Source organism: Scardinius erythrophthalmus (assembly GCF_964197995.2).
Source record: "Scardinius erythrophthalmus genome assembly, chromosome: 10".
Lineage (NCBI taxonomy): Eukaryota > Metazoa > Chordata > Actinopteri > Cypriniformes > Leuciscidae > Scardinius > Scardinius erythrophthalmus.
In genome coordinates, this window is record NC_138230.1 from 5326474 (window position 1) to 5346710 (window position 20237).

The following is a 20237-nucleotide window of genomic DNA, read 5'->3' on the forward strand; positions in this document are numbered from 1 at the left end:
AATAAATTAAGACTGACATTCAAGGATCAATTATGAAAAATACTTGTGGGTGAATGCATTTGTCAGTGATGGTTAAATAGTAAACTCTCCTTTTGGTTTTTTAATTTCTTAATTTTTAAAGCTAAATTATTTCCGTATTTCACTTTCCCTCTTCTCTCTTTGCTCTTCACTCACTTCACACCTGCTAAATCTCACATTACAAACTCAGGTTAGTTTTCTGAAATCTCTCTTAAAGTTTAAGCCAGGTTGAACAATTGCTGATAATTTCCTGTTTTGTTTTTCTATATGCTGGTATTGAAACAAACGTAAGTGATGTGGCACTCTCATGGGTAAAGTTAGTCCAGGTTATACCAGGTTAGTCCTCATAATTAAGGGTTAGGTGTGGGTGTGTGTGTGTATGTGTGAGTGATGTCCAGATAAACCAGGGTAGTCCTCATAAATCATAATTAAATCAGGAAACGCCCACTCCTGCCCTGTCCTTACAGTGCTTCAGTTTGTCAGGTCTTCATATTACCAGACTGTTTTATTAGAATTAAATTCTGAGCAGTCAGCTTTTTACCCCATGCCATAAGGAGCAGTTTGATATTTCTTATTAATCTCTATGACAAAGGGAAAGGTGGGTCCCCATAAACCAGGATGGATCTTTTTAGGGGGAAAAGTCCTTATAAACCACCCGTACCAGTATGTGTGTGTGTGTGTGTGTGTGTGAGTGTGAGAGATAGTGTGTGTGTATGTGCGAGTGTGTGGATGTGTGTGTGTGTGTGTGTGTGTGTGTAGGCCATATGAGTGAGCTTGTATGTGCGAATGAATGAGTGTGTGTGAGACAGCTCGCGATGACTGGTCAGAAAACAACGTGTAGTCTGACATGTTTCTTGTCCACGACGTGACAAAATTTTTAGATGTCAAAATCGTGTAATCTGACAGTGACTATCGTAACAGACAAAAAAAATCGATTTGAATCGTAAATCGAGTTTTTTATTAAAAAATCACAGATTTTTTTAGGGGGGAAAATCGCCCAGCTCTAGCTAATCAATAAATTATCTGGGAGGGTCATGCCTTTTTTCACAATCATTTTGGAGGGTCATAGAAAAATTTATTGCTGGCGAAGGGAGGGTCATGTCTTTTTTGACAACAGATCTCAAAACTCCTCCGGTGGCCCCTTAAATAAAAAATGAACCTTATCAAAATACAGAAATAGGTGATGATATTGTGTAAGCATGTATAACTCAGAGACTCACACCATTATAAAGCGCTGCAATAGCAGGAGTCGAGCACAGGATCAGGTCTCCTCTCACAGCTGATCCAGAGCTTCAGTCCTTTTTTTTTTTTTTTTTTTGCAAATTAACAAAACAGTAACATACACAAGGTAAGAAATCATTGACATAAATACAGAAGAGAGAGAGGAACAAAAACAGAATAACATCAACGAGAGAGAGAGAGAAAAAAAAAAAGAAGCTCAATCTCATTGTTGATATTTATAATCAATAATAGTATATCAATATTAGTGGTGTTATTATCGATGATAATAATAATCATAACAATAGTAATAGTGTTAGTTTTAGTGATTTATAAAAAAAAAAAAAAAAAAAAAAATATATATATATATATATAATAAAATAAATAAATAGTAATGATAGTATTAGTAACAGTAATAATAACAATAATAATACATTAAGATCAGTCCATAAGTTATTGTATATTTGCTCTAAACTCTAGGTCAGGGGCTGATCCACAACTGCCAGTGAGCACAACCAGCATGTCCCCCCGACATAGACACCTCTCCTTGATCCGACAATCCAATCCCCCCCCCCCCCCACCGCCACCAGCGACACCCGGCCACAGCAATTAATCCTCTATGCTCCATTGAGTCTTCCTCCAATAAGTATGCTGGGGCACCATATCAGGCACCACCATACCAATCTCCCTTAGTCTGGTTGTGACCTGACATAACCAAATGTTATTTGTGGTTGGCCCTCTTGTCCAAAATTATTATTATTTATTTTATTTTTTTTCCCTCCATGGCTAGGACCATGGTGTGCACTGTTTAGCTACCCAGCCAGAGACACCATATCCAACCCAGGTATCAATCCAAATTATTTTACATGAGGGAGGGATTTGGCCGGAGGCAGTGAAAGGGGAAGGGTCAATCAGACCACTGAGACTACAATGACCATGACAACAGGGCATGCCAATCGGACCCACCAACAGCACCTAGAACAGACGCCCAACCCAGACGGTTTATATTATTAAAATATCTATATATATATAATAATTTAATATTTATACTTAACATTTTGTTATTTATATAATAAAGAGAGGACTGACTAATAATTATACTATAATATTACCAATATAACTATTCTTAATACCACCATCACAAATGAAAATAGAGCTTCAGTCCTGATGTTTCACTAACATCTACTGACACACAAAACACTGATAATCTGGACCAGAACAATACTGACAAACTCAACCAAACTAAACACAACTACATCACTTCCTGGGAAACACAAACACAACAACAGATCACAAAGCAATGGTAAAAGATGGATGGATTGATTCTCTATGTGAGGTTTATCTACATAATATAATTAAGAATTCTTGTCTTTGTTCTTTTGTTTCTATTCTATTAAAGTCAGTTTAAGGGTGATCGATCAATCTCACCGGAGCCCAGCTGTGTGTCCATGAAGAGTGATGAGTCTATGGGACTGCCAATCAAATTTGAGGGAAAACACACACCAACTGATATGAGGTACAACATCTTTGTTTAGACAGACAGAGAGACCACAGACACACACAAATAATGCATGTATGGCATAATTTGGCAAATATCCACTTATCAAAATACAGAAATAGGTGATGATATTGTGTAAGCATGTATAACTCAGTGACTCACACTATTATAAAGCGCTGCAATAGCAGGAGTCGAGCACAGGATCAGGTCTCCTCTCACAGCTGATCCAGAGTTTATACGCCCGTATAAATATAATTAATTATTATTCATAACGGATTATGATTAATAATTAATAATTAAATTATTTTCAGAATTTACTGTAGCAGAATCAATAGGATGATCATTTTATCAGTTCATCCAATGAACAGAAAGCATAAACAATTATTAACTCTAGGAAATATAATATCTTCCTGGCCAAGAAAGAATAATCCCCGCTAACAGTAAATTAAGAAATAAATCTAGGGTAAAAGCATAGGTAACTTAGAGTACAATGACCATGACAACAGGGCATGCCAATCGGACAATGTTCTGACAATAACATGCCAATCGGACATGCCAATCGGACAATGTTCAAGACAATAAATTCTAAAATGCGTAAGCACATAACACAAGTAACACTTCTCTTTAAAATTACAAACGAGGCTTTATTGATTATTCTAACACATAAAACTAATATCTAACACAAACACACACACACACATTCATACAAGTTGCAGAAAGGAAAAGAGTGAGGAAAAGTGAGATGATGATATCCCAAGTTTCTATATGCACTTATAAGACATGACCTGGAACGAACCATCAAACATTAATTAACCTTTCTATCGTTTCTTAGAGACAGGTTATTCAATTTATATCAATGCACCAGTTCAGTTTAAGAGTCTGGAGGTCTTTGCTTTTTGGGGATTCCCTTTTGTTGCGTGAAAGGGGTTTTCCCGGTCTGTTGGTTGGCTGGTCTCCTCGTGCTTGAATCGGTGTCTGGGGCGGCCCGTCACGTGGTGTTGGCGGATGAATGAAACGTCTTTGAAGTTGAAAGCGTGCATTGCAGACGTGAATTGTGGACCGAAACTTTGCAGCAAAACTTAACTTAAAACCGAGACTTTCAATCGGAAAAGAAAAAAGGAAAACTCAGAAAAGAAAGAAAATTGAGACGAGAGTAGGAAGATGGCTTGAATAAAGCTGTTGAACCCGTTCTTCTGATCTTAATTTGGGTTCTTTGTCTAGCTGCGCGTCTACATGGTTACTAGTCGGGTTCAGATCTTCATCTCCCGCTGCATTTTTGTTCTGCACCACACTTCTTGAGAGTGATAGCAGAGTTTCTTGAGGGTGAACCCAGAGAGCGAGAGCACAGAGATAGAGATAGCTTTGTTTCGGGTCTAAGATTTTAAATGTAAATCATGCGTTGTCTGGGATCTCCTTACTCTCCAAGCTCTAGCAGAGAGTACAGAGGCCACAGTTTAGACATTATTACTATTATAAGAATACGAAACATTTTACACAGATTTCAATCAAGCCATCTTTTGAATCACGAGCATACGATCCTACTGATATGAAACACACACTTTCATTCAAACATCTAACAGTTATAACCATTAAAGGACTTACATGGGATATAACCAGGGGTGCACATAACATTTTTGGTCTTGTTCTCAGGGGAGAACCTGGGGTTGTTGCTTGGTCCTCACATTTTCAAATGCATATTTCCCTTAACCCACCTCACGGGAGGAACAAATTAGAGGGATGCATAATATATTGTTAAATATCGTTATCTGACTATACCTACATCCAAAAAAATAAAATTAAAATTTTTTAAAAATAAATAAATAAATAAATAAATAAATAAATCGAGCACACTTTAAAATAGTCAAATTTTTATCAGGCAGTAGGCTAATATGGCCTAGTCGAGTCTATGCAGACTGCTTGTTATTATCAGAGATGGCAACGCCGGCGAAAGAGGTAACTTACGTGACAAACTCAAAAAAGGAGAATTAAAAACAAAGGCAATAGAAGGTCATCCATCCATTTTTCCCCCAAAACGCTATAAATCCATCCTTTTTATATATTTTAAATTGATGGTTTGTCTTTTTTTTTTTTAAGTATTTTGTCATTTATGAGGAAATCTCGAAATCTTACGTGAGTGACAGTTCTCCATTACGGACGCGACCACTCTGAAAGCGCCACGGTCGGCACTAAAAGACTTTCAAACTTTCACAGAGACCTCAAACAGAAAGCACAAAGCCTTTCTTTAAAGCGAATTTCGTTTTGTATTAATTGTATCTTAATTTTAATCCATGTTTCATTAACCTATGTCCTGATTTTAATAAATAAAAAAGTAAATAGGCTATTTTTTTAATTATAGCCTAAGTGTAAAATATTAGGCTGTGTATACCGACATGGATCAATTATTAATATTAAATTTCATCTGTCTTTTGTAGGCATAGGCTAGCTGATGGCGCACCAACAAAAAATCCTAAATGATGTGCCAAAATGCGTTTTCTATTAGGCTACAATGAAAATATTGTACGGTCAGGTTTGCCGAAGTTCGTTTAATTTAGGCTATTTATTCATTTAATAATTTATTTATTTATTTTTGTCCATGTGCGCCGATCGGAGACGGAGTTCACTGCTGATATTCTGAGGTAAGAGAGTTTTCTAGTCTCGCGGCTGTCATCAGCAGCGCCTTGCATTGCCCAATCAGCGGATGGCGGGCGGGTGCGGTTTTGAAAATTGGTCAAAAACGTTGGTGCGGATGGCGGACGGATGATGAGTTTTGCGATGCGGTTGCGGATGAAATAGCCCATCCAGCGCATCTCTAGTTCTGAGGCCTATCCAACACCACAGATTGCGCTCCTATCTATCCCCAAATCTTAGGTACGCAAATGAGGGTTGCGGCAACTCATCTGGTACGCATTGTTTAATTGGGTAGCGCATGCGCACCTGCGCACCACTTATGTGCATCCCTGGATATAACCAAGTGTAGACACATACACATATACTAGGTTGTAGACAACAAAGAATTATGTACGATAGTCTGATTATAGGTCAGTCAAGAATTGTTCTGGGATGAGTTTTATGCATTTTGATATGTAAAAATCTCAGTTCTCATGGTTTTAAGAGAAGTGAACTCTGGTTTGTCATTCAGAGGTCTTAACGGGGGAGGGGTCAGGAATGTTTGTGGGGTTCAGCAACAACCGATCCGTCTTTTAAAAAAAAACTCACATTGACAAGTTATTCCGTTAGTTTTTGCCATTACTAGGGTCTTTTGCAGACTCTCTGGCACCGGGATGGGTGACTTTTGGCTCTGGGTTTGGTGATTTGACCCTGGTATGTGAGGACTCTGTGTGGGACCTTGGTCTCTGTCTTTCTCTTAACCAGTCAGTATTTCGGCAACAAAGCTAGCATTGACCAGTTATTTCGTTAGTGCTGGGGGTCAGTTTTAAATAGCCCGACTGGTTGGCGCCTGGACCCTCATGACAAGATTGATGAGGATACGAAGTCCTGACCAAATCTTCCTCTTTGTTCGACAGGAAGTGGAAAGTTTGAATTAATTTTCTGGAAGAAGATTAGTTGGTGGTTGGTTCCTTCTCATTGTCGTTACAACTACATCACTTATTGGGAAACACAAACACAACAACAGATCACAAAGCAATGGTAAAAGATGGATGGATTGATTCTCTATGTGAGGTTTATCTACATAATATAATTAAGAATTCTTGTCTTTGTTCTTTTGTTTCTATTCTATTAAAGTCAGTTTAAGGGTGACCGATCAATCTCACCGGAGCCCAGCTGTGTGTCCATGAAGAGTGACGCGTCTGTGGATCAGCCAGAGAAATTCGAGGGAAAACACACATCGTCTGATCTGATGTACAACATTTCATTGATAGATAGATCTTCTCGAGTTACATGCATGCAAACCTCGGAAAAATATATTTTTTTGGCTCTCAGACAGGTTTGTTCTATGCATTTACTTTAATATAAGAAAACAATATAAATGTATTGAATTGAACCAAATAGGCCCTGAAAAATGTCAAAAAAGATATCAAAAGAAAATTTTGCTAAGAACTGAAATCTAAAAGGATATCTTTAAAACTTCTTGAGTTACAGACATGCAAACTTCGGAAAAATACACATGACAGTTTCTGCTTCAGAGTCCCAATTTTAAACTGTCACCGTTTGGCATATAGTGCAACAAACAAAGGCTTAATTTTCGAGTTGGACATGTGGGACAAGACCCCACCACTCTTTGCCAGGGTCGATATTTCACCTTCTGAAACATCTTGCAGCACGGATGTACCGAATACACACGAAGCATCTCCAGTTGACTAGCAAGAGTATTCATTTCATTAGTTTGTGTTAATTTCATTCTGTGAAATCAGTGTCAGAACGATCTCTTGTGTCTTCACACAGACAACAGACAAACACTTCAATTAAATGATTATAACATTAAATACAGATAGGGCCATTTCTGACCATTTTATTAATTCCCCCTTACAACTTAAACACAACTTACATGTTTCTGATCATCTTCTATATAATTAAAAAATATTTATTTTTTATACTAATATTCAGCTGCAGAATATACTTGTGCTAAAATACAGTGATATGTTAAAGTGTTAACAGGAGCGTTGAGGCCTTCATTGGCATCACTCTATCTGGCTCTATATGAGTACTATATGAATTCTTGTCTCTGTTTTCTCAACTCTGTTGTGTTGTCTCTGTTCTGTCCGTGTTTGTCCACAATTAGTGAACAGTCTATGGACACTCAAGGAACATTTAGGGGAAGACACATGCCATCTAATCTGAGGTACAACATTTTCGTCATAAAGATATTTTACTATCACTTTTACTTATTCAATTTATATTTTAATCTAATCATTTATTCTTTCAGTCGTGATTCTCAACTGGCCCAAAGCACATTTAAATCAAATCTGCTGAAGAAGTTTCAGTGTCTGTGTGAAGGAACAGCAAAGCAGAGAAACCCAACACTCCTGAATGAGATCTACACAGAGCTCTACATCACAGAGAGTGGAAGTGGAGAGATCAATAATGAGCATGAGGTGAGACAGATTGAGACACAATCCAGGAGAGCAGCAACAGAGGACACACCGATCAAATGCAATGACATCTTTAGACCTTTACCTGGACAAGACAAACCCATCAGAACTGTGCTGACAAAGGGAGTCGCTGGCATTGGAAAAACAGTCTCTGTGCAGAAGTTCATTGTGGACTGGGCTGAAGGGAAGGAGAATCAGGACGTCCAGCTCATATTTCCACTTCCTTTCAGAGAGATCAACTTGATGAAGGACAAAACACTCAGTCTTTCAGATCTTCTTCGTGTCTTTTTCCCTGAAACAAAAGAAATGGAAATATCCAGTGATGAATATAAAGTGTTGTTCATCTTTGATGGTCTGGATGAGTGTCGTCTGTCTCTGAACTTTAAGAGCAAAGTGAAACTGTGTGATATCTCTGCATCAGCCTCAGTGGACGAGCTGCTGATGAACCTCATTGAGGGGAATCTGCTTCCCTCTGCTCTCATCTGGATCACCTCCAGACCAGCAGCAGCGGATCTCGTCCCCTCTGAGTGTGTCCATCGAGTGACAGAGGTACGAGGCTTCAATGAGCCACAGAAGGAGGAATACTTCAGGAAGAGAATCAGTGATCAGAGTCTGGCCAATACAATCATCACACACCTGAAGTCCTCGAGGAGCCTCCACATCATGTGCCACATCCCAGTGTTCTGCTGGATCTCAGCCACTGTTCTAGAGGAGATGTTGAGTGAAGCAGAGAGAGAAGAGATTCCCAAGACTCTCACTCAGATGTACACACACTTCCTGATCATTCAGACCAACATCAAACATAAGGACTATAAGAAGAGAGTGAAAGATGAAGACATGATTCTCAAACTGGGGAAACTGGCTTTCCAGCAGCTTGTGAAAGGCAACCTGATCTTCTATAAGGAAGACCTGAGAGAGTGTGGCATTGATGAGGCAGAAGCATCAGTGTACTCAGGATTGTGCACTCAGATCTTCAGAGAGGAGTTGGGCTTGTATCAGGGGAAAGTCTTCTGCTTTGTTCATCTGAGCATCCAGGAACATCTAGCAGCTCTATATGCACACATTCACTTTACAAACGAGAACAGAAATGTGTTTGACAAAACCATACAAAGTTTCTTTTCTAAAATCTTAAATCAGAAGAAATATCATTCATTATCTGAGCTGCATCAGAGAGCAGTAAATAAGGCCTTCAAGAGTAAGAATGGACATCTGGACCTTTTCCTGCGTTTCCTTCTGGGTCTCTCATTGGAGTCCAATCAGACTCTCTTACGAGAACTACTGACACAGACTGGAAGCTGCTCCTACAACAAAGAGAAAACAGTTCAGATCATCAAACAGAAGATCAGGAAGAATCGCTCTCCAGAGAGATCCATCAATCTGTTCCACTGTCTGAATGAACTGGGTGATGATTCTCTGATGCAGGAGATCCAAGATTATCTGACATCTGGAGAAATAAGAGGAACCAAACTCTCCTCTTCACAGTGGTCAGCTCTGGTTTATGTGTTGCTGACATCAGAGCAGAAGATGGATGCTTTTGATCTATATCTGTTTATTGGAGCCAATAATACAGCAGATGAAGTTCTTCAGAAGCTGATGCCTGTGTTTAAAGAATCCAGATCAGTTCAGTAAGTCACTCTGACAACATTCATTACACTGATAAAACAGGATCACATTTATGATTTTAGCATGTGCTTTCGTACCAAAGCAATACTGTAATGGGAGAAATTCAAATATATCTTAAGTAACCCTTTACAATAACAGTAGACTTGTAGTCAAGACCGCCTAAACCGAGACCAAGACACTACCAAGACCAGAGGGTATCGAGACCAAGACAAGACCAAGACCAAGTCGAGACCAAGTCGAGACCGGAGGGAAAAAAAAACAGACTAGTGTTGAAGCTAAGCAATAACTTGTATGAATTCAAGAACAGAAGCATACTAGGGTTCAGCCGCAGTTTACATTCAATACATATTAGATGGTATTACTTCAACTGCACAGGCAGAAAGAGACATGTGTGTGACTGTGAGCTCACTGTAAATGTTTTTGCAGACTGGGTGAGATCAACTATGTGTAGCAATTGCATGACGGCTGTTACTGCACTATTAGAGGATTGAGACTCCCTTAACTTTTGTGTACTGTTGAGGACTGACATGGCTGGTACTGACTGGTTCATCTGACAAAACATCAAACACCTCCAACACCATCTTGCTCCTCCATCAACTGTCTAAAGAATGAGAAATATGTAACCAATTGAAATTATACTTAATGTGTAGATGAAATCATAACATCAAATTAAAGATAGGCCTACACAATTATAAACTTGGATTAGGCCTAATGTTTAGTCAACACAACAGAGATATGCAGATGATATTTAAAAGACCATTTATTTAGTCTAACGCCATCTTAAATACAATACTGTAATCAAACAACACACGCACGCACACACGCACACACACACACACACACACACACACACACACAGACAGATATCAAAGATACAAATTCATCTAAGCAAATGCCTGCCTATCTCTGCTGATTTCGGAGTCTCCAAATGAATCCATTCTGCAACTTTTAAATGCATAATAAAATGTTTAAAAACGAAATTATAGGCTTAAGTGCAGGATCCGAAAGTTGGTCGTTTTGTCACTATGGTTACACACACACACACACACACACACGTTGGCGGTGCGCTCAAAGTCATCTGGCAGTTGTGCAGTTACCCAAAATCTCCTGAATGAAGTTAAAACCCATCATGTCACTGATAGGTGTTTTTTTAAATCAAGTGATCAAAGTGCTCATTGCTGCCGCGATCAGTGGCGTGGATAAAGTGTTTTCTCGTGTGACTCGTGCCTCGCGCACACGGCGCACTGTCTTGACTCGGACGCGCGCTTCAATCCGTTTCGTTGCGGATAATAATGTTGCATTATCGAACGTTATTTTCGTTGTGGATATTGTAGTATTGTATTGATAAATCCCCCGACCACTATGTCGGTCTGAGACAGCGAGACCTAGACAAGACCGAGAGGTCCGAGACCAAGACAAGACCAAGACCAACGACCGTCAAGGCCTTCACAAGACCGAGACCACGTAAAGACCGGTCTCGAGACATACATCACTAAATAACAGTACATGAATAATCATATCCTAATACCTGAATCAAACGTTAATTCAACATGAACTCATGATTAGCGAAGAATGAACCAATGTAGAGCTATCCTTAACTACGACTAGACCTAAACTAAATCAATCAGGCTCCATAAGAATAAATAACTACTCTGAATTTGAATCAAACATGATTTAATACTCTCAATGTTGTGTGTTTCTCTCTTGTGGTGAATAATGAATGATATACAAAAAAGAAATATACCAAAAAAGTTTACCATCAAGTAACTGAAAAGGATGAATAATCTTTATTAGATTCTTTCCAAAACTTCTGAGGTCATTTTTACTTTTGATAGTGTTTTATGGTGTGTATTTCTGGACACCTTTAACCTTATTTTGATTATTCTCAGGTTAGGTAAAGTACGTCAAATCTGTCCTAAATCATAAGCATCTGAATTTTCATACAATCTATATATCAGAAGACTTCTTCATGGTCTGTTCAGTTCGGTATTTTAGAAATCAAAGACTTTTGGCAGACGAGCTTCTTAGTTTCAATTAAATATAGGTTTATTATTTACAGGTTAACTAGATTACAAAAAGGCATACTTGTAACAGGACAATTGTATATTTTCCACAACAATAGTTATAAGCATGATTGGATGATGTGAAGAGGTGACAACTGCTTTCATATACAAATCTGTTGAGGAGAAATTCATATATATCTTATCATTTATATCAGTGTTTCCTGAACTGAGAGACTGAATAGTGTCATTGTTCTGTACAGGTTGTATGATTGTGGTGTTACAGATGAAGGTTGTGCTGCTCTGACTTCAGCTCTGAGATCAAACCCCTCACACCTGAGAGAACTGAGTCTGACATGGAATAAAGTAGGAGATTCTGGAGTCAAGCAGCTTTCTGATCTACTGAAGGATCCTCACTGTAAACTGGAGAAACTGGGGTAAGATTGTATAAAATATCCCAACATAGTCCTCTATTTAATGGTAAATAATGATTGCCATACAAAAAAAAAATCTACTGTGAAATTATTAATGGAAATGTTGATTTTATTTTCATTAGATTTTTTTCAATGTGTCTGACATCATTTTACAATATTAATGATTAAACAAGACTGGATGATGTAAAGATGTGACAGCCGTGTTCATATACAGATATGTTGATGATTTTTGGGTATTTGCATAAAAAAATAATATTCGGTTACACTTTATTTTAAGGTGTCATTGTTACAATGTAATTATATATTTATGTACTGAGTAATATTAAGCAACTACATGTACTTACTATAGGTTAAGGGTAGGATTAGGATTTGGTTGAGGGTTAGTTGCATGTAAGTATGCATAATTTACTGTTATTACTATGGTAAGTTCATGTAACATATGTAACAAGGACACTGTTGAATAAAGTTTTATTGAATATTCTTGCAATTGTTATGATTTGGAGACTAACTAATCAAGCTGTTTGTAGAAGCGGGTCTGAACCTTAGACTGGACCTGTTAATGGTGCCGTGGATTAAGTGTCTGATTGTGAAGTTCTGCTTATCTGAGCTGTAGATCCTGAACTGAGAGACTGAAGAGTGTCATTGTTCTCTACAGGTTGAGTAATTGTGGTGTTACAGATGAAGGTTGTGCTGCTCTGACTTCAGCTCTGAGATCAAACCCCTCACACCTGAGAGAACTGGATCTGTCAGGGAATAAAGTAGGAGATTCTGGAGTCAAGCAGCTTTCTGATCTACTGCAGGATCCTCACTGTAAACTGGAGAAACTGTGGTAAGATTTTATAAAAGTCTCAGTGTTGTCTGTTTCTCTCCTGTGGTGAATAAACAATGATATACAAAAATAATATATACAAAAAAAGGTTTACCATCAAGTAACTGAAAAGGATGTTTAATCTTCATTAGATTATTTCCAAAGCTGCTGAGCTCATTTTACTTTTGATAGTTTTTGATAGTGTTTCATGGTGCGTATTTCTCAACATCTTTAAACTTATTTTGATTATTCTCAGGTTAGGTATTTATTTATTTATTTATTTATTTATTTATTTATACAGTTTAAAGTTACAGGGACAATGCACATTAATAAACATTTATGTAAATGTGCCAGTTTAGCCAACTTGGCTAATTTTCAACTGTAGTCCCTGGGCAGGTGTGATGTCAGGTCCAATACATTAAAACAATCAACAATACTTATACATACATTATATCGCATTTCATAAAATACATAAAGTACATTCAAACAAGGACAACAAAACATAGAACACGACAAGCACGCTTCAGGTGATTTAAATAACTAAAAAGTATGGGCACACACTTGATTGTCTTTCAACCATGATTTTAAGTTAATTTTAAATGACCAGTATGAATCACAGTCTCTGACAGACGTAGGCAGACTGTTCCATGTGTGAGCTGCTCTCACTGAAAAAGCTGACTGTCCAAAGGCAGTTCTCCTCATTTGTATTACACAATCACCTCTTGACACAGACCTGGTGTGTCTAACAACAGTTGTTTTCTGCTTTAAAAAAAGCAGCAAGTGGGGGAGGAGCTAAGCCATGTACAATTTTATAAACAAGACAAACATCTGTAAATTTGATAAGATTGTCCCAGGTCATTAAATTATGTTTTTTTAAGCAGTAACAGTGGTGATAGGTATTTGGCTTCCTATCAAGCACCTTAATGGCTTGATGGTAAAGTAGCTGCACAGGTTTAAGTGTTGTACTGGAGGCTTGTGCCCAGCTAGTCAAACAGTATAACAGATGTGGCATGATCATAGTAATAAAATATATAGTAGCTGCCTTTGTAGTTAAACAATTTCTGATATGACGGAAATTTGACAAGTTAAATTTGACTGTATTAATTACTTTTTTAATTTGTTTTTTAAATGTTAGATTAGAATCAATTAATATACCTAGATATTTAATGTCAGATACCGTTGACAGCTATTCCCCTGAAATGCAAATAGTGGGTGTGAAATTATCTGTTGACCTCTTTGTAAAAAACATACAAGCGGTTTTCTTTATATTTAAATGGAGACAGGAATTATTAAGGCATTGCATGACATCGGCCATCACTGCTGTAAGCTTAAGTGCTGCTTGCTGTTTGGTCGGTGCATGTACATAAATGACAGTATCATCTGCATACATTTGAATCTCAGACTCATTGCATACAGTGGGAAGATCATTTATGTATATGCTAAACAACAGGGGCCCTAAAATTGATCCCTGAGGTACACCAATAAAGTAGGTAAAGTACGTCAAATCTGTCCTAAATCATAAGCATCTGAATTTTCATTCTCACAATCTATAGGTCAGAAGACTTCTTCATGATCTGTTCAGTTCAGTATTTTAGAAATCAAAGACTTTTGGCAGGCGAGCTTCTTAGATTCAATTAAATATAGTATTATTATTTACAGGTTAACTAGTTTACAAAAATACATACTTGTAACAGGACAATTGCATATTTTCCACAACAATAGTTATAAGCATGATTGGATGATGTGAAGAGGTGACAACTGCTTTCATACACAAATCTGTTGAGGAGAAAATCATATATATCTTATTATTTATATCAGTGTTTCCTGAACTGAGAGACTGAAGAGTGTCATTGTTCTCTACAGGTTGAGGGATTGTGGTGTTACAGATGAAGGTTGTGCTGCTCTGACTTCAGCTCTGAGATCAAACCCCTCACACCTGAGAGAACTGAGTCTGTCTGTAAATAAAGTAGGAGATTCTGGAGTCAAGCAGCTTTCTGATCTACTGCAGGATCCTCACTGTAAACTGGAGATACTCGAGTAAGATTGTATAAAATGTCCCAACAGAGTCCTTTATTTAATGGTAAATAATGATTAGGGGTGGGACGATACAGGTACCTCACGATTCAATTCTGTGGCGATATGTGGTCCACGATATGACAATATCACGGTTCGCGATATCTACGATATTCAATATATTGGAAGAAATTTCATCAACGATATATCACAATATATGTGACTGAAAAGAAAAAGAAGGAATAAGGAAATTTTATGCATTTATTAATGCCAACATTTCCAACATTGTGCAAAGAAATATGCATTTGCATAATAACTCACTGCCTCCTGGTCTTAAATGTAAACACTGTACATCTAGACAGATAAAAGTGCATGAACATTACAAAACAACATGAACATTAACATGTGTTAACCATAATACTGAAACGTCAGTAGCGAACGAGGTGCATTTGCAGATTCGTAGTGTTGCTGTTATATTTTATCTTTGCAAAGCAGTTCTTGCAGATTGCATAGTCTTTATCCAGTGCCTTTCCGTCTACTGTCTCGTAAAACCCTTTAGAGTGGAAACTAGCGGGTGGGTCTTTGATTAGTTTTTAGCGCAATTTTCCACCGGACAAAATTGCGATTGTTAACTCATGATTTCTGTTCTGTCTGTGCGCACCAATCTTGCACTTCTATCTTCTCCTCAACCAGACCACCTAGAGACTTCGGGTTTTCAGCATTATGTTAAGGAAGGTCTAATCTCGGGAACGCACAAAAAAAATCCAGGAAAAGATTTACTATCTCTTAGTGTTGTGATCCCATGACGTGAGAAAATTGCGCTAAAACACTCACTGAGTTTTTATTACTTGTTTATTGTTTTCCGCCATTCTTCCCGCTTCTCTTTTTTTCTGCAATTCTCTGTTGTCGTTAGTTAACTTGTGTTCTTCACCGGCCGCTGTTTGCGCCACTTTACCCCTATTTACTCGAACAGCGCCCCCCGCAAACAGAATGGTAGATATTGGGTAGTGACAGTGACACTGACAACGGGTAAATTAATCATTTTGTGTTCTAATAAAATATCGATATTGGGCGTTAGTGTATCGATTATTTATTGCGACAGAGAGCACAACAATATATTGCAATATCGATTTTTTTCCCCACCCCTAATAATGATTGCCATACAAAAAAAATCTACTGTTAAATTACTAATGGAAATGTTGATTTTAGTTTCATTAGATTTTTTCCAATGTGTCTGACATCATTTTACAATATTAATGATTAAACAAGACTGGATGATGTAAAGATGTGACAACCGTGTTCATATACAGATATGTTGATGATTTTTGGGTATTTGCATAAAAAAATTATATTCAGTTACACTTTATTTTAAGGTGTCATTGTTACAGTGTAATTATATATTTAAGTACTGAGTAATATTAAGCAACTACGTGTACTTACTATAGGGTTAGGGTAGGATTAGGATTTTGTTGAGGGTTACGTGTAATTATGCATAATTTACTGTTATTACTATGGTAAGTTCATGTAACATATGTAACAAGGACACTTCTAAATAAAGTGTTATTGAATATTCTTGTAATTTTTTATCAAATGGAAACTAACCCACTCAAGCAGTTTGTAGAAGCGGGTCTGAACCTTAGACTGGACCTGTTAATGGTGCCGTGGATTAAGTGTCTGATTGTGAAGTTCTGCTTATCTGAGCTGTAGATCCTGAACTGAGAGACTGAAGAGTGTCATTGTTCTCTACAGGTTGAGGGATTGTGGTGTTACAGATGAAGGTTGTGCTGCTCTGACTTCAGCTCTGAGATCAAACCCCTCACACCTGAGAGAACTGGATCTGTCATTGAATAAAGTAGGAGATTCTGGAGTCAAGAAGCTTTCTGATCTACTGAAGGATCCTCACTGTAAACTGGAGATGAAGGATGATCCACATTATAAACTGGAAAAGATCAGTGAGTAGTGATGATTAAAACTGTTCATATTTTAATTAAAAGTTAATTTAGTTTCTTAGTTTACTTTCATTGTGAAGGTGAATTACTCACTAAAAACATGTTTAATAATGGAACATGTTTCATTATAGTTTATAGCAACAATCAAATATCTTCAAGTTCCTTTTTATTTCAAACAATTCAATATTTTGCTTTTATCATTGTCAATGTTAATTGCAAAAAAAGATAATGGTAAATATTTATCACTAGATTCTTTATCATAAATAAAACTGACCCAGTGACATAGAAAGAGGACAGTCATACAGGATTATAGATAAGCTTTAACAATCGTGTATCTCAGTATTATATTATAATCTCTCACTTAATCATCCAAGTAGTTTCTTTTAGTTGTTCTAAAGTTGATAATGCAATAATGTCGCACACATTTGACTGTCTGTGTTTTACTGACAGGTTTTAGATGTTGTCTGACCTTCTGTGGATCAGCTGATGGAGAATAAAGATCCTCTACAGACACAATCACATTCAACAGAATCAACAGACACAAACCCACAGTGATCATCACACACACATGTGTGTAACTTTACAGAATGATCCAATCCTTCATCCAAAGTCAAACAAGGAAACCTTCAACCAGATGGAACTGGATAAATATTCTGAATGTTCAGATCCAATCTGACCTCTGACCTGTAATGCCTGAATCATAATCACACACTGTTTGTTCGTTGGTCAGAGGAGAACTGAGCGACTGAGTCTGGTTTCTGCCAAGGTTTTCTTCTCCATTCTGTCACTGATGGAGTTTGAGTTCCTGCCACTGTCGCCTCTGGCTTGCTTAGTTGGAGACACTTAATATTCAACAATATTAATGATCTGCATTGACACCATTATATGAGAACTGAACTGAGCTGGACGATGACATCACTGTTTTCTCCAGAGCGGCTGTATAGATAAATGAACTAAAGTAATAACCTTTTTACAACAGAAATTAATCAACACTGAACTTACTTAAGCTGGACTATGGTATTATTTTCTTCTAGATCTGTTGTACAGCAGAAACAAACTTTGTTGCATTACTTTCCTGTTATCACTGTAAAGCTGCTTTGAAAACATCTGTATTGTAAAAAGCGCTATATAAATAAAGGTGACTTGACTTTTGTTTCTACAGAAGTGACATTTATACTGCAAACGCTCTACTACAAACATCTCCATATATAATATTTTTTATTGATTTAATATGAGTAATTCAGCCCACAGAACATATTCAGATGCCTTTGATTATAGTAACATTCACAATTAAATCATCTATTGTCTTTTATTTTTTATTTATTTAAAAGCAACATTGAAAAAAATGATAGTGATGAATAGGGTCCTTTTGTATCACATGATTGCAGTTGTTTTACAGGGTAGCCTTCATTATTTCTTGTTGATGTGTTTCAGGCAACTAGTTCATAGGCTCGATGGATATTACCGGTAACTTGTATTGTTCAGCCCATGGCTGTCACATCGTTTAGTTTTTTTATGCTGCCAATAATCTAAAGTGGTCGCACACCGTACAAGAAGTGCCGCGCCGCGTCTATAACAACTCCAGGTATCGCACACCGGACGCGCACTTTGTCAGTTTATGGCCATCAATATTGTTATGTTTAAGGATATTATGGAATTAAGATCATGCCTGCACTATGTTATGATTGTACTGTACAATTAAATAGAATCGTTGCTTAGTCTGCAGTCTGAACACTTTACCTCAAAGGTGTCTGTTAACTGAATGAGTTGAGAATATCACCTGAAAATCCAATAACATCAGCAATTTTCATCCACGCAGCTGATTTCTGTAAATGAGTGTAAAACTGAATGTATATTGCAGCACAGGGTGAAGTCAGTATATACATTAACGATGACTTGAGACCATGTACACTTTTTAAAGACGTGGCGCTGCGCTTCTCATCTGGTGTGCGACCCCCTTTAGACATGTAGAAATATAGTAGGCTAATTCTTACATTGACTGATTTGTTAAACACAAACACAGATTTAGTAACCTCCTACTGTCATGCTTTCCGTCTATATGCTATTTGGATGGTTATCTCTGGGCCTACACTCAATGAACAACATCTCAACACTAAATTAAAGGCCTTTCTCATATAGACGCCTGTCTCAAATACAAGCCAGTGCAGTTCGCGATTTGGGAAAATAAAAGCTTGGGCTATTATTTGAAGTTTTACGATAATCAAAAATATCTTCATTTGTGTTCTGAAGATGAATGAAAGTCTTACGGGGTTGGAACAACATGAGGGCGAGTAATTACTGACAGGATCTTCATTTTTGGGTGAACTAACCCTTAAGCTGTGAGCAGAGGTGTCAAGTAACGAAGTACAAATACTTCGTTACATTATTTAAGTAGAAATTTTGAGTATCTATACTTTACTTGAGTAATTATTTTTCAGACGACTTTTTACTTCTACTCCTTACATTTTTACGCAATTATCTGTACTTTCTACTCCTTACATTTTAAAAATAGCCTCGTTACTCCTAGTTCATTTCGGCTTGTTTTCATTCCGGCTTGTCGTCGTTAAAAAAAATAATTGGCCAATTACACAAACGGTTAAGAGATCTGAGTCCCGCCTCCTGAACAGACATCGCTAAACTGATTGGCTTTGTGTTTTCTTTCTAACTTGTGAGAGGCTGTAGCTACATGTACATTTTGTTGTGCGAAGCGCCAAAACTCCTCCGAGTCCTAAGGAAACCTAGATGCGGTAAGCGAGGGAGAAACCAACAGTTCTGTGCTCAAGAATACGGGGCAAATCGCGTCAAATATTGATTTGGGGACAGACGTTTTTACAATATAATGACAATCGTAACATAACACTAACATAATCGTTATGTGTGTGTGTGTGTGTGTGTGTGTGTGTGTGTGTGTGTGTGTGAGAGCGAGAGAGAGAGAGAGAGAGAGAGAGAGTGTGTGTGTGTGTGTGTGTGTGTGTGTAGGTGTGCGAGCGTGAACGAGAGAGAGAGTGAGTGAGAGACTCTACATTATAGGGTCAAAATATCCCCACAAAGATGTCAATATCCGAAATCCTTGTCCTTCTGGGGAATTTTTTTTTTCCTTTTCTTTTTTTCTTCAGAAAACAGCTTATAAATCAGACTTTTGTTTTTTGAAAATGTAAAAATGCAGACAGTTTTCTGTGATAGGTAAGGTTAGTCTATAGAATACACAGTTTGTTTGTACAGTATAAAAATCATGTCTATGGAAAGTCCCCATAAAACATGAAAAAATAACATTGCTTGGTCTGTTGAAGGATGATGGTCTTGTTGAAATGAGAGGCCTGTTGATCAAATCATCCCAGTCTCATCAGCTGGACTAAAAGAAGTTTCAGTACTCTTAGGACACTGAAAACATGGCTCAGAGCAATGGTCATAAGTGACACTTGACAGTATTGCTGTGTGTCGTGTCCAACAGGACAAACTGGACAGTATTGATGTGAAACGTATGCCAACAGTTAATTTCTGTAAATGATTAGTTCACTTAGTTAAAAATGAAAATTCTGTCATCATTTACTCACTCTCGAGTTGTTTCAAACCATTTTCTTTCTCCTGCTGAACACAAAAGAAGATATTTTGAAGAATGTCGATA

The 20237-nt window shown here is 37.4% G+C and overlaps 1 protein-coding gene across 5 annotated transcripts in view; it reads left to right on the forward strand.

Moving 5' to 3' along the window:
- The window catches only part of LOC308697132 (protein NLRC3-like), a 44577-nt gene extending 26813 nt beyond the window's left edge, over positions 1–17764 (forward strand). For 4 of the 5 annotated variants that reach the window (XM_081376248.1, XM_081376247.1, XM_081376250.1 and 1 more), the window contains 9 exons: positions 2636–2752; positions 6479–6595; positions 7476–7535; positions 7620–9410; positions 11672–11845; positions 12498–12671; positions 14514–14687; positions 16413–16615; positions 17063–17764. In XM_081376248.1, coding sequence (XP_081232374.1) covers positions 2636–2752; positions 6479–6595; positions 7476–7535; positions 7620–9410; positions 11672–11845; positions 12498–12671; positions 14514–14687; positions 16413–16615; positions 17063–17109 — 2857 coding nt within the window. In that variant the 3' untranslated portion in view covers positions 17110–17764. The remainder of the gene's footprint in view (positions 1–2635; positions 2753–6478; positions 6596–7475; positions 7536–7619; positions 9411–11671; positions 11846–12497; positions 12672–14513; positions 14688–16412; positions 16616–17062) is intronic. The other variant, XM_081376249.1, reaches the window with a different exon arrangement.
- Positions 17765–20237: the final 2473 nt, after the last annotated feature.